General features: G+C 46.0%; 1 protein-coding gene across 1 annotated transcript in view; it reads left to right on the top strand.

Annotated features, from left to right (window-relative positions):
* LOC144818167 (baculoviral IAP repeat-containing protein 1-like) overlaps window positions 1-14,176 on the top strand; it is a 1,283,508-nt gene extending 1,269,332 nt beyond the window's left edge. The window contains exon 12 of the mRNA XM_078675291.1: window positions 12,538-14,176. Coding sequence (XP_078531417.1) covers window positions 12,538-12,875 — 338 coding nt within the window. The 3' untranslated portion in view covers window positions 12,876-14,176. The remainder of the gene's footprint in view (window positions 1-12,537) is intronic.
* The last annotated feature ends 1,204 nt before the right edge of the window (window positions 14,177-15,380 follow it).

The following is a 15,380-nucleotide window of genomic DNA, read 5'->3' as shown; positions in this document are numbered from 1 at the left end:
AACCAGTATCTGGATTTGTGGCACTAACCTTTCACTAAGAGTGATCAAGAATGGTAAGGCGCAATCTCTTGAGATCTGCCCCTGAACCCAAGCAAAATGCAGCAGCAAATCCACAACTTTCCAGCCTTACGGCGATAGACCGCATGCTGCAAAAAACCATTGGGGTGGTGGCAAACGCTATAGAAAGGACAGAACGCCGCTTCTCGCTTCCTGCGGGTTCTCTCCCCCCTTACCCTCGTCTAACATATCAATGTTCACCACCAACTCCCAAGACTCAATGTTGACACCTTCTTTTGTTTCTCTTCCAGGCGTTCGCCATGTCCCATTGACCCAGGTTGTAGCCCCTGAGAAGAGTAATGTATTCCCTGGGATTGTACTGGCACCTGATAGGTTAACCCAGACCTCGACCACCTTTATATCCCAGGTAGATGTCTCTAAAGTAAATGAGAATCACGAAAGGCCACTAAGCTCGACTTCGATTTTTGAGGCAGATGAAAGTGCAAGTAGTGACAGCCCGCGTGTGACCACCAGAGGGCAGCTGGCTAGGCGTGGGTTTGAACTCGCTACTAGGGAAATCCTCACTGCTCAAAAGATAAGGGGGAATGTAGCGGTAACATGAAAAAGAAAGCGGCTGACAAACACAAAACATCACAGGAGAGGAATGATAGTAGTTATGTATATGATGTTGTAACCACCCTACCTGATGCCAGAGGCCCATCAACTGGCAAATGTTTTTGGCAAAGAATGGAGGCTCTGCTGGAGAAACCCTCCGTTTCAGCAATCCGTGGACTTACTAACATTAATACTGTCCCGCAGCCTAGCGATAGTCTAAATCTTGAAAGTTCACCAAGTTCTCCAAAAGACACCCCTCTTATCGCCCATATTGAACAGATCATGAAGTCCCTTATATTGCCGGTACTTGAGAGGGTTAAAGCCTTATCTAAAAGGCTTCATAGCTTCGAATAAGGGACCCTCGACAACTTCTTTTCTGTAAAGGCATTAATTAAGCTACATACTAAAAATAGTTCTACCTTTGCTGAACAGTTTGCATGAATCGTTTCATATACGCCGGTATATATGCTGCTTATAATGAAGCATGGAAAAGCACGGAAATGGAAACTGCAGAACGAATACGAGAAGTTGATTGTATTAATTTAGAAAAAGCTCTCTCTGTAGTTGACAATGGGTTAACAACTCTGTCATCCAGAATTTATTCTTTGGAAAGCATTGTATCCTCTGCCATAGACATAATGGAACAGCACTTGCTCGTTTTACAACATGGACATTCTCAATTACGATCTATAAAGCTGCAACACTGGACGTTACAAAAAGTTAGTTCAGGCTATGTGCCTTTGCGTCTAATCAATACCACGTCATTGTTTACTGGATTTAACCTTACAGATAAACAAATCTCTTTGGCACAGAGGGGAGCAGACTATACGGTGCTGAGCATAGAAAAACTGGAAAGATTACCATTGACCGTTTCTGAGAAACCAGCCATAGAATGGATAATACATGGCACCATTACGTTGCCAGTGACAATTTTTCAGTTTCAGTATTGCTTGAAACCCATACCAGCGGGCCTGTATGAAAGGTTGGGTAAAGAATACATAAAGTCGACCTGGGATTTACCATACACACACAATTGTTGGAGTGGGGGAAAGGAGGTATTTCTTAGTGGTACAAATTGCAAAAGCACACTAAGCTGTACACTTTTATGTCAGGGTATTAATTTATACGGAGCCTGTGATGGTTCTTCGACCAACTTATCTAGCCACCTGCAAGGTTGTCCGGCAGCAGTGATAGATCCAATTTTTAGGCAGCTTTCCAATGGGAGCTACATAATGTTGAATGATCACAGCTGTTGTGGAATGATGCAAGGAATAGCCCATCTCGTAACTGTGTCAGCCAGGGTCACTTGTTGTATGCAAGTATTGTTTCCTAAAACTAAGACAGACGGGGAGTCACCGTTATGGCCCTCACTGAACATCTCTTCTATATGAATTGATACTTTAAGCAGAATGAAAGCCATTCTTTTACAAAAACGGTGCCACTGACCTCGTCCAAAGAGACATATGATCTACAAGTTGCAAGGTCCTCTGCAGAGATACATGCCCTATTATCAACGAACTGCTCCATACATTTCACAGAAATGTTAGGTCATATCTTAAACATGTCTGATACCAGTGGTATTCTACATGTATTTAAGATGATTTTTTTCGGGACTGTTAGCACCCTTTGAAGCAGTCCTAGGCATTTTTCCAAACTTTGTGCATGCTGTGTTCGGCGGCCTGCTTCTCATTTTGGGACTCATAGCAGGAATACTATTCTTGTTCCTTCTGCTCTGATATGGCAAGTCCAGTCACCAGCGGTACCGAGATTACCATGGAGAACACTCTTCTGGCAATGCAGTGTCGTGAGCGCATGATACAGATACGTGGCTTGGCTTGTTTGAGAGATCTGAATACCACATGGTTCCTATCATTCAGACCAATCTGGCAAGATTGCATCTTACCTGTTCTACGTTGCCTGCTATGTGGAGAAGAATGCGTGTTGGATATCTGTCTAAAACTTCCATCAGCGCTGCCATTGGATGTTGATACTTTGCTTGGTTCAGTAACGGCTCATGCATTGTGTTGTCCCCAGCGGCTACCAATCCTGATGAAGGCATTCATTGAGGTCTCACCAGCAAATCCAGCTGACGGTGAGATATGTGGACCAACAGGCACACAGGTCCCATCTACTGCGAACATTGCTAATGCGGCTGACGCTGACGGCAATGCTTCTCATCTGTGTACTATTGATCTACTTAATGAAGTAGTCCAACTTTCACCTACTGTGGTAGACGATTTCTTTGCCATCTTAGAAGATTTGATGTTTTCTCAACGAGAATAACTTTTGAAATTAGCACACAGTGTTCTATGAACTCTGAATTCGACCATCCCTTTTCAAAACAACATTTCTAACAAGGAACTCTATTTTTATACGATTTGATTTGACTTTTTCCAAAGTTGAACTTTTTTTGGCACAAAGTAATCAGCTTAAAGTAGAACTATTCTTAGAGAACAAGAATTCTTTGAATACTTCCTAGAGACAATATTTGACCTCGTCCGCAACCAAAACAGTTTATATATTCTGCTATGGAATGGTCGCGACCTCTTTTTTCTTCTGTATTTAAGAGCCATTTAATAAATGTAATTTCATGATTCATTCTGATAACATTTCAAATGTCATACTATATGCTTTGAATGAAACCATTACCTTACGTACAGCACAAACGCTCATTTTCGTGTATAACCATTTTTAAAATGCATTTTATGTATTTTTGGGTATGATTGTAAACACATGCTCTAGATATGTTTTAAATGCTTAGAATTTAGTAATGTCGAAGATAATAAAGTAGAGTGGGTGTTGTATAGCATTTTAGGACCCTAGTGTAATTTTCCCGATTCATGCACTTATTTAGGTACAAATCACCTTACCTTTATAAAGGCATAGAAATCATAACCATATTTAGACATAGCCCTTGCAGTCCAAATACAGGCATGAACACTTCCACTAGTTCTGAAAAGCCACAACGATTTCTTGGAAAACTCGGCTTCAGCAGTCATGGACTTCCCCTTGCTTGAATATTGATTTGTCCAAGAACTCGTGGAGTTTTCAAAGAACTGCCATTCTTTGATGACGTTATTATGTCAAACTTTATGTCAAACCAGGCACCTTCAAGGTATAAATATGCCCTCACTTGCCCTAGCAAACACACGGTGGATTGGAGCAGTTCGACTATCTACTTGCCCGACGCAGCTCGCTACAGCAAGTGCCGAAGGAAACCGACCCTCCAGCTGACGCACTGAGAGAGACGCTGTCTTTTCTCTTGCCAAGAAATCCAGCTCCGGTGTTTCCAAGCTCCCCTTGCGGGGTGTTGGAAAATCGAGTTCCGAGATACCAGACCTCCTTCATTCTAGACTAAGGTACGGAGCTGATTAGACCCTAAGAGAAATCTTGGATAGATTCTTGGCAAAGAATACTAAACCTATGCTACACCACACTTACTTCTTTCCTCGTACTAGACCTAGGTTAGGTACATTGGGGTAGGCGTATTTTAGAAGCACCTGTTGAGTACTTTTAGTCTTTGTTATTTATGTATGTATTTTATGGCTTAGAAACCATACCATGCTTTTACAGTATTATTTTATAATACTCTTCTTGCTGTACGCATTATACTTTACAGCCAATATTACGATTGTAGCAGTTCATTTATTCTGCATGAGAAAGAAGACTGTTCAATAAATACTTTTATTGAAAACGCCCGTCTCTCTATTTCTCTGCACCTCTGAGGAAACGAAGCATGCACGATTAAGTGAGTAAAATATCTATCTATTGTTTCCACGACTCTGAAGATACGTTTTATCTTGAGAAACTAAGTTGTCATGTTTATGCGGTTGTCAGAAACTAATCCCTTCTTGTTTATTCGAGAAAGTTTCTAGTGACCTCTGAGCTAGCTGGCACTCACAATTAATTCTAATATATTCGATAGAGACCTAGTCGACCTAAGTCCTACGTCAATTCTATAGTATATATTATTCCAATGCACAGAGCCTATTGGGAATATAGGAACTACACTACAGAACCCTGAGGGATTTGTGCTGGGTGTCCGAATCCCACTGAACATTTTTTTAAAAATTAAGTGCGGTCTCCCGCGCCTCGTTTCTGTTAAGCTCCCGGGTGGGCCAAATCCCGGGGGAAGTGCATTATTATACTCCCCCAGGGGATCGCCACTTCCCCGGGGCTGATTAAGCTACAGAGCTCAGGACTTTTTGCACTACAAAGGCAAATTTGCTCACGCATTGTTTGGAGTTGGTGTTTGGGGGCATAAGATGTGTACAGGGCAGCTTCCTAATTTCTCCTATCTAAAAATAAAGAGGTTACACTGTTCCTAAGACACGTATCAAAGTATTCATGACACGCGGGCACCGTCGACGATCAGCAACGCTGTGAAATTTACAAGACAAGTGTAATTCTCGCCTCATCTCAACAAGTCTCTCCCTCCTTCCCAACAATGCAGGTGCAAAATAAGTGTTACCTCGCTTCCGGAGGCCAGTGTTACGTCTGTAATACCTGAGTACAGCGCTCAGGGATTGGCCATAGGTTCTAAAAGTGCCTCAGGGCTGCCTTGAAGAAATTCTTTAGTATAAAGGTCCGGGGTGTCTGGCAGGACTGACCACCCACACTGTAGCTTCTTGCGCTACAATGCTTGACTTTATCACCATTCTCTGTAGCCTTGTAATGATACAGGCTACAGGGGGCAGCTGGAGTGTAGTCAGGTGGCCTGTGCAGCAGCAGCTGGAGTTTGGGGGCCAGAGAATCGACAGGCGTCTCCCGCCGCTCTGCTACATGGTAAACCTCTTTCGGGACTTACAACCAGAAAGGAGGAGGGCTAAAAAACATATGTCACTCAGACAGAATGCAGACGTCGTCAGGAGCCTGGTAGCAAAAAGTAGGCTATGCACTTCATTTATTTGTCAGAAAAAGTCACATTTCCATTTTCTCAGATGGTTTGCATTCTCTCTCAGATGTTGACACATGCGAAAACCAAAGCGCAAGTCACTTGTCCAAAATCACAGAGTGTGGTGATGGGCAAGTGCCATTAGATTAGATAATGTTGTTCTTGGTTCAGAAGTCATCGATTTACTCAGTAGGCCATATCCACTAAGACGCTTTTGACTTCAGTAGACACGTGGGTATATATATACCACAAAAGTGAGAATCGCTAACTGAGCCGCGTCAAGGCTCTGAGATGATTTAATACAGTTGCCATCTGCGGTGTCACTGGAGAGACTATTATTGTGGTGTGATTTAAACCAATTCTGTTTTGCTGTCACATGCATTTATGGTAGAAATGTGTGCTGTATTACAGCCTATGCACCCAAAACCATCTTAGAGATAAATTAACATTGTCCATTTTTAGAGTGCACTGGAACAAAAAACACTGTCCTTTAACAATTAGGTTGCAGCTGCTGCTTACGTTACTCAAGTGTACTCTTTTCAACAAAAGAATGAAAACATGAGTATGTCCAATAAGTAAAGAATCAGTGTCGTACAGTTTATGAACAGATCGCCTCACACAAGTCTTAACTTGCTGAGCTATGTTACTGCAGTTCTTGTTGTTTTACTGAGATCTGAAGCGGTGTCATGCCGGCTGTACATGCTGCGCTTTAGTAAACACGACCCTTAGACCTTGTTACTAGAGCTCCAAACAGACAACTACGCAAATATGGCCAGAGCGGCACCTCTCAAAAGTGTCTGGGGACAACCAACGTGACTATTGCATTTTAATGGAAAGATTTGTGCTCTCTCGAGATGGAGCAGTGATGCGAGCAGCTATAAAATATTGTATTTATTTATAACGTTTTTTTTTAACAGATTTTATTGGCATTTATCATTCAGCAAAATACAATTACATTATCATCCGGTCAGGGAACACCCATTTTTCCCCCTGTAGGGTCTGTCTCAATGAGTTTGCGCGTCTCCCTTCCCAGCCTCCACTTATCCTACACCTGTCTGCCACATTCAGCAATGGTTGCTATACTGGATTCTCAGCAACGTTAACAGTCTAACAGTATCCCCCCCTGCTGCCGACCTCCTTGCTACTTCAACTCTCACTGCGTATATGGTCTGGGTCCCATTTGTACTCGCTACGTCCTTGTGCCTTGTTCAGAGAGCACGCCATGTGGGTGGATGTTAGGGTACCATGACCCAGTAATGTCCCCCCTCAACTCTTTCTTGATCCTGCTCCCCAGGGCTAGCCAGATGGGATGCCACCCGTGGCGAGCTACGTGTCGACTCTTGGTCCTCATTCTGCAGATCATCTACCAACACCCCCCAAGCCTGTGCCCGCTCCAATCTCCCTATACCTCTTTTCGCGTTCCTAAGCAAGATTCTATGTTCACAGCTTGCCCATTTCACTAGCTCCCTTTTCCAGTTGCCGTCCCCCAGACCAGCCCGGGCCTTCCACTTGCTGGTAAGTTCACGTTTCGCCAGAATGTATGCCAGGTCTTGGAACCTGGCTGTGACCTTGGTTTTAGCGGAGTGGGGAAATAGATTGAGCAGTACATGACCAGGGGTGGGGATCTCCTTCTCTGTAACTCGCGCTGTCTCTCGAACTACCTCCTGCCAATACCCCTCTATCTTCGGGCAACTCCACATCATGTGAAGATAGCTAGCCCCTATCTCCTGGCATCTGGGCAAGACGCATCCCCCCAACCAAAATATTGGTTAATCCTGTCAGTGGTAATATACGCCCTATGCAGAGTATAAAAACTAATTAATTGGAATCACGCATTGCGGGAGACCTTGGTGGCTCGGAGCAGTGTATTGTCACAATCCTGCTCTGCTATGGGGATACCCGTGTCCACTTCCCAGTTACCTTTCCGACTTTCCAGTGGCCCTGTGGAATCCTGTCTAATGACTCTATAGAGACATGAGACCGCCTTAATGGCACCGCCTGCTAGACTTATGTATTCACATGTAGAATGTGTGGGTGGTTCTAATAGCCCATGACCCCAGTGTCTCCGCATGGCCCCAGTGACTGCCCCATACAGTAGAAATTGTCCCTGTGGGATATCCCAACTAGCTTGGAATGCCTCAAACGTGAGCAGTTCCCCATCCCCATATAAATCTCCTACCTTAGTGCCCACTCCTCAAATCCCCTCCACTGACCCCCATGCGGGAGCGCCTCCAACAAAGCCACAGGCATCTCCAGGGAGTAAGATCGTTTGGTTTTGGTTTTCTGAAGACACCTGATCCAGCAGCTTCTTATCACCTTATGCTCTGAAGTGGTCAGTGCACGCTGTTTGATGGTACCCATGAGTGTACTCAGGACAGCTGTTCTACTCGGGGTGAATGGGGGCGTCCTCCTGCCCGGATCTAGGCTTCCTGCTACCCACTGTGTGAAACGTTGGAGCTGACCCACCAAATAATAATTCTCCATATCCGGCACCGCTAGACCCCCCGCCGCTCGCGCCCTGCGCAATGTGGCCAACGCCACTCTGTGCCTGCTGCGACCCCATATAAAAGTAGTCAGAAGAGAGTCAAGGGATCTGAACCACGCCTTAGGGATCCACACTGGGATGCGGTAAAAAAATAGAACAATCGAGGCAATGCCACCATTTTTAGCAAGGATATTCGCCCCGCCACTGACAAGGGCAGCGTCCCCCAAAATGCCATACTGCCTTTGAGCGATCGGAGAGCCCCCCCTACATTTCCCTCCTGAACATCAGAGAGATCATGGTACACTTTAACCACCAGGTATCTAAAACAGCGTGGTTCCCACTGAAGGTTCCCTAGGCCCACAGGCGGCAGGGCCTCTCCCACTATCGGGAAGAGTCGTGACTTCTGCTAGTTGACACAGAGCCCAGAAAGAGCTCCAAACTCGTCAGTCATATGCCGGGGTCTCCCTTCAACGCCATACCTGTGTCCTTTAGAAAAAGGAGCAAATCATCCGCATATAATGCGATATGGTGTGTTTGCTCTGCTAGTCGAATGCCCTCCAATGGCGTCCCTGATCGTGCCATACACACCAGTGGTTCTACCCCCAGTGCGAACAGCAGGGGGGAAAGGGGACACCCCTGTCGTGTACCCCTCTCCACCCCGTACTGTAGGGAGATGGTGCGGCCCGTCCATACCCGCACCACTGGGTCCGTATAGAGTATTTGAACCCATTGGATAAAGTCCTGCCCCAGCCCCATCTTTGCTAGAACTGCATACAAGTATTCCCACTCAAGGCTATTGAATGCTTTCTCGATATCAATGGCAAAGATCGCCCCCTCCTGTGCCTCTGCTGCCCCCTGCTGTAGCACTGTAAACAGCCTCCTGATGTTCAGGGTGGTATTTCTGCTAGGGATGAAACCCGCTTGATCGGAATGCACCAAAGATGTCATGTGTGGCAGCAACCTGGTGGCCAATATCTTACTGAGAATTTTAAAATCGAGGTTTAGCATCGACAGCGGTCGGTAGGCTAAGCACTCAGTTGGGTCCTTGCCAGGTCTAAGCAGGGGAACCATTACCGCCTCCCTCGTTGTGGGCGGTAGCTTCCTGCCCTCCCATGTAGCCGTGTATTATTCCACCAGCCTGGGAGCCAGCTCTACCAGGTACATGGCATAGAACTCCTGGGGCAGTCCGTCTGTGCCCAAAGCCTTCCCCCGCGCCATCGCTTTGACTGCCTCCCTGATTTCCTGCGCCGTAATCGCCACTCCTAGCCCTTCCGCTTCCTCCACCGCTAAGGAATGGAGCGGAAGGGGTGTCAAGTATTCTGCTATCCTGTCCATGTCACGGTTGCCAGTGCTTTTATCTAGGCAGACGTAGTACTCCCTAAACCGGCCACTAACCTCCTCCTGCATATATAAAGGACGTCCTCCCTGGTCGTGGATCGTCAGTATAGGATTACCCCGTCTGGATGAGTCAGCGAGCCATGCCAACAGACGCCCAGCTTTGTCCCTCTCATCATGTGTCCTATCCATGTACTTCTGGAAATCAAAGCATCTTAGACGCTCCACTTGCACTGCCACCTCCGCTTTAGCTTCAAGGAGTTCCTGCCTCAATTCTGGGTGCTCCGGCCTCCTCCTCTCTAATGCCCTGAGTACCCCATCCGCTCTTTCTAGGTCGGCTGTGAGCGTCCTACAGACCCCAATAGATGCAGCCATGCAGTTCCCCCTGATCACAGTCTTGAAGGCCTCCCATTCCGTGATTCTGGAGTCCGTGGTGCCCGCATTGTCAGTAAAAGATTGTATGATGTGTTCCCTAGTCTCTTGCTGAAAGACCTGATCCTCAAGCGCCTCCGGTTTGAGGCGCCATGGAGGGATGGGCTGCAAGATCCTACCTCCCCTGTATCGTAACGTTAGTGGATTATGGTCCGAGACCGTCCTAGTGAGGTATTCTGTCCCACCCAGCTGGGTGTAGAGGTCCAGTGTGCTCAGAAAGGTGTATAAGCGGACGTGTAAATCGTGAGTGTGGGATAAATGTGAGTAGTCCCTATCTGTCGGGTGTGCCCTGCGCCACACATCCACCAGTCCCCAACGAGTCTGTCAGTCCCTAAAAGCTCTAGCCACCACGTGTACCGGGGAGTCTCGAAGAGGCGGGTGTGATCGGTCCATGTCAGTATCTGCAATACAAGTAAAATCTCCCCCTATTAGTACTGCCCCTGTCATGTACGGTGCCAGCACCCCCAACAGCTGCTCCAGAAATCTAAAATGATCCACATTCGGGCCATATACATTGACTAGAGTAACATCCTGCCCGTCCAACCTTCCGGAGACAATCACGTACCTATCCCCCCGGATCAATTTTGTGCTCTATGGGGTGGAAGGGGACCCCCGCCCGCATCCAGATCAGCACCCCCCGAGAAAATGCTGAATATGATGTGTAGAACGCCTGTCCTCTCCAGTGCCTGTGCAGAGCCTCACCTTCCTTATCTACTATATGGGTTTCTTGGAGCATCGCTATCTGCACCCCTCTCCTATTTAGCTGTGAGAATATTTTATACATTTTACTCATAGAATGCATGCCCCTAACATTCCACAACATTATGCTATAGGTGGCCTGTGTCTGCTGCATGAGTGCACATGTTCGCCCCTTGCATGGCCCGGACCTAGCACCTCTTCGCGCAGCCTGCCAGTAACTCTTACAGTACAGCAGGACGTGGCACTTCCCCCCGTCGGCAGCAGCATCCCTCCCCATGACCCAAAATACCAACCCCTTCCAAACATTACAATAACTGTCCCAACACCCTCTTCCCAGGACAAGTGAAAACAGCCCCCCCATCCAAACTACGCACTTCAGTGCTCAAACAAACAAAGTTCAGAGGTGACGATGAGGCCAAAGTCCACCGAGAGGTTGCCGTCCTCTCAGCCCCCCTGCCCCCCCACCCCCTACCCCCCCCCCCCCGGCCATCACTTCACAAATAAGCATCAGGGAACCTCCCTCAAGTGAGAAGTAGCAGAACATTACCATCAGTCTCCTTTTTCCTGCCCCCGAGCATAGTCCTGGAAGTACCTGCACGCGTGGCCCACCTCACATCTGCTGATCTGGGAGTTACGTGTGGCAGGGTCTGGCTGGCATCCCCCACCGAATTCGAGCTGGTCTCTGAGTCCGAGTCCCTCTGGTCTTCCCCAGAGGGTGGTGCCGGTTCCCAGGTTCCCGCTGCACTCAATGAGGCCACTGCTGCGATCGCACTGGCCTTAGCTCGATTTGCCTCCTCCGCCGTCGGGTGGTTCTTTGAAGCAGCCCCTCTACCAGGGGAGTTCGACAAGCTTTTATCCGCAGGACCCTCCTCTCCACGCTGTTGCCCTCGGGGATCTTGGTCCTCAAACCATCCCCATACGTCCTGGGGGGTGGTAAAGAAAGTGGTTCCTCCATTATGCCCGATGCGTAGCTTGGCCGGAAAAAACAAAGAGTAGGACACCCCCATCTGGCGCCTAGAAAAATCTGCCATACTTTTGAGTTGTTGTTGGAAGTGATGACTTTGATTAGCTGTTCAATAAACAGCAGATTATCACCGGGGGGGGGGGGGGGGTACATTATGTGACCTTTGCTAATGAGGCAGTTGTTGTTTGTGATGTTGATGCAAAGATATTCACCAGTGGATAAAGAGATGGTGTCTGTTTGATAAACTGAGATTGTGTTTCGGTAAATGCAGGCTAATCCACCGCTGGGTTTCACAGTTCTCTCTAGGTGGATTATATGACTAGAAGGGACCAGTAGGTCTAGGATAGGTGAGGAGTTTCAGTAAGGATTACAAAGTCAGGATCGTTTGAGAGGATGAGAACGTTGATATGCTTCTCATGGAGAATCCTTCTATAATTTGGAAGGTACCCATCTTCTCTTCGAAGGGCAAGTAATGACTACTTGGACGTCTCTCAGAAGGAACTCACATGCTTTTATTACCCCTGCGGTGGAGGACATCGGGTATGTTTCTTGGGCAAATTGGGGCTGGTGCTTGGGGGGGAAGTGGTACTGGGGCCCAAAGATGGAAACGAGGAAGGCAGGGGTCCGAGGTAGAATGCATCAGCCGGATATGCCAAAATATGTTGCCTTTTTCATGTTAAAGGGGCGGAATAGGGTGTGATGGGAAGATCGACTAAATTTGTAGTACTCTGTTTGCCATAATTAATTTATTATACAGTCTATGTATTGTACTGACCCATAGCTGGATCTAAAATTATAAATTGAACTCCTGGTTAAAAGAAATTAAGTAAATGTCCTTTAAAAAAAACACATTGATTCAAAACTGGAGAAGATGGAATATAATGTCTGTTGCAATAAATGCTATAGGTAGTCAGCGAAGATTGAGTGAGCCTTCCTTGGGACTTTGAAGCATCCCTTTAACACATCAGGATAGGAGTTTTTTTAGTGTGCAGCAGTGAAGTTGGCTGAGCGATGGACTCTTAATGCGGGGAAGTCATTTGAAGAAATAACTTGTATATCACCAGATGACTTCATGCAGTGATGAATGTTTAAATTATGTTTTTTCTTTCGTTTCAGCACACGCAGCCAAAGATGGTTGTCTTATGAATCTGGAGATAATGCATTGCATCCTGTGCGAGGAAATTACAGAATCTGGATGGAGAGAGTTCTTTCAAACCCTGGACAATCTGCCTAATTTGAAGGAGTTGAATATTGGCAAAACCTCCCAACACCTAATCAAGGCTCATGCAACCACAATGACAGCATTTGTCCAATGCATCTCTAGGCTTCCCAGCATCACTGAAGTAATTACTTATGGTTTGCTGTTCGACGAAGAAGATGTAGCAATGTTCAATTCCATGAAAGAGCTGCACCCCCAGACAAAGAATTTGACACTGGTCTGGAAATTGATGTAATTCTGTCGAGTTTAGTTACTGCTATAGCAGAATAGTGAAGTCCTATGGTGAGTGTCCCTTTTTAGGTCTCACCTGCCTTGCAGCTCAAACATTGCCTTCTCATTCTTATGTTTGGCCCTCCTCTGGAGCCTCGCCTCTTTAATATCCTTTTGATTAGATGATAGTATACTTCCACTGCTCACATTCAGGGAATCATTTTTTTCTTTTCCTTCCTGCACTCAATGGATTTTCTAGCACTCTCCTCTGTTTGCTGCTGAGAGTTCTTGTGTTTTCTAGTTCTGCTTTCCTCTCTTGAATGTACACTCCCTTTACCCCTCACCTTGTTTCACCCAATCCTGCCAACTTATCTGTGAAAGCACAGCAACAGGGATTTTTTTACTGCGGTAAGGTTGAAAGCAGACTATAAGGACTTGGTTCTGCTTTATCTCCGGCATTTTACATATTGCATGAAAAGCGCAAGCATTGGCACATAAAGACCTTTCATGACACTGGGGCACACTGGAGCATCTGATACACTCGCCCTACTAAATGTTAGCACAACGCATGGCAGTAAGCAAAGCTGTTGTGCTGTGCTGGGTAGCGTCAATGGGAGAGAGCAGAAATGCGCCATACTTAGAAAGATATGGAGCATTTTTGCTCTCTTCTTGAGCTGGTGCACTTTGTTCAGCCCAGTGCCAATGCACTATAGGGCAGGGGGGCCTGTGTTACAGGCAGGATTACTTTTGTGCAGGAAGACACACCTTTCTGCACAAAAGCAAACTTTAGAGGTATTTTCCTATTTCTACATGTACTGCAGAATGCAGCGCAAGTGGAAAGAGAAAATAATGGGGAGAAATAAAGATATTTCTCCTCGTTAAGCCTCACTTGGCAATGCGTGACATTTTGACACATTCCCAAATGGACAATTCTTTGTTAATCTGAGAATGGGCCAAAATCCATAGGTGGCTGCATGGGAACTCCCATGCTCCAACCATGGAATGCCTCCCAAGCTGAAATGTAGGATAACGCAGCGCAAGCTGCTACCTTGCGGTACATTGATTTACAAAGCCATGCAAGGCCAGGCAAATCAGGCCTTGGTGGCTTTGTAAATATTACTGACGCCTTTGCATTGCCCTTGCTTCACCTTACATGATGCAAGAACAATGCAAATGCTTAATCAAAATGGGTTCTAGTGTCTGGGGCAGAAGGTGTACATAGCATGACACTTCTCCTGGAGGCCTATAACTCTTCTCCCTAGGATACTGCAGATGCCCAAAGGGCTGAATCTTATGGAAAGTAAATTAGGGCTTGCCAAGCATTTCCCTTAACATTTTGACACTTCCAAATTCTTTCTAAGTTCTGTTCAGACCTTCTTGAATGAAACGTATTTGAACAATAAACAATGCCATTTATAAAGATTGAAAACATTGAATTCAATGTAGAATTATGAGATACCATCCGGTATATGTTTGCTTTTCCTCCTGAATTTTGAATCATTTGCAAACAAACATTTGCAAAGCCAACAGTGGAAGAGGCATATTTTGCTGCAAAACGTTCCACGAGAGGGGCACCGATCAGGACCCTTTCTCTACTTTGAGTAATTAGGCATTTATAAGGTTAATGAGCATTATGATAGAAGCCATTTTAACCCTTCTATATTTTGAACTCTGTTTATGAATGAGATGCCTCCTGGAGACGCGGACATGCTTCAAGGGAGCAATGGCTCTTGAATTCTGGTTGGGCTGGCTCAAAGTTACTCATGTGTGAGCTCCCAATATTAGCATGGTAAAGGACTCTGACTATGTAAATCCGCATTTGATTCTCTAACTCTATTTTGAAGAAGAAATGGAGACAGGCCTTCTCTGACCATGAAAGAAACAAACGAGAAGACCTATGTGGTCAAGTAACACCAGAAGTCTGATTAATTTGGAAGCAACACATTCACTATAAAAATAGGAAATGGTGAGAGCTATTTGGAACCAACATGTTTGGGTGCATGACATCTCTCTGTATTGAAATATTCAATGTGCAAATGTTCACCCATACTGATATCAGAGTTTATTTTTTCCTCTTGATCTATCCATCACCCCCCTCCCACTCATTCGTGCTTGCCCCTCCTTGATCATGTGCTTCCCTTTGACTTCGCTTTCCATCTCTCCTTGCCTGCAATTGTGAGACAGACTTCAGGTTCGCAGGGAAAAGTGGAAACAGTGACATCTTTTTGTCAAGCAAATGTCGATATGCATAAGGCACAGGTTTGCACTGTAACAGCTCTAGGGTTGCACTGCAGATATAAAGGATTAGCATTTGTGTTGCCCTTACTGTCCCACAGAGTAGGCAGTGCAGGTAAATTAATGGTGAATAACGAGGTGCCTTCAGGCACATTGACAGCTATCTTCTAACAGCCCTTTGCTGCATTGGAAGGAGAAGAGCACACGTGCTGGGAGTGAACCAGGAAACAAGAAGTGATTTCTGCATCCTGAAAACTCAGCAACACATTTTCCTCGTCTACGTTACTCACAGAAG

The sequence above is a fragment of the Lissotriton helveticus genome, chromosome 2_1 (genome assembly GCF_964261635.1).
Source record: "Lissotriton helveticus chromosome 2_1, aLisHel1.1, whole genome shotgun sequence".
NCBI lineage: Eukaryota > Metazoa > Chordata > Amphibia > Caudata > Salamandridae > Lissotriton > Lissotriton helveticus.
Note: the sequence above shows the minus strand (reverse complement) of the source record. Positions and strands in the feature narration are given on the sequence as shown.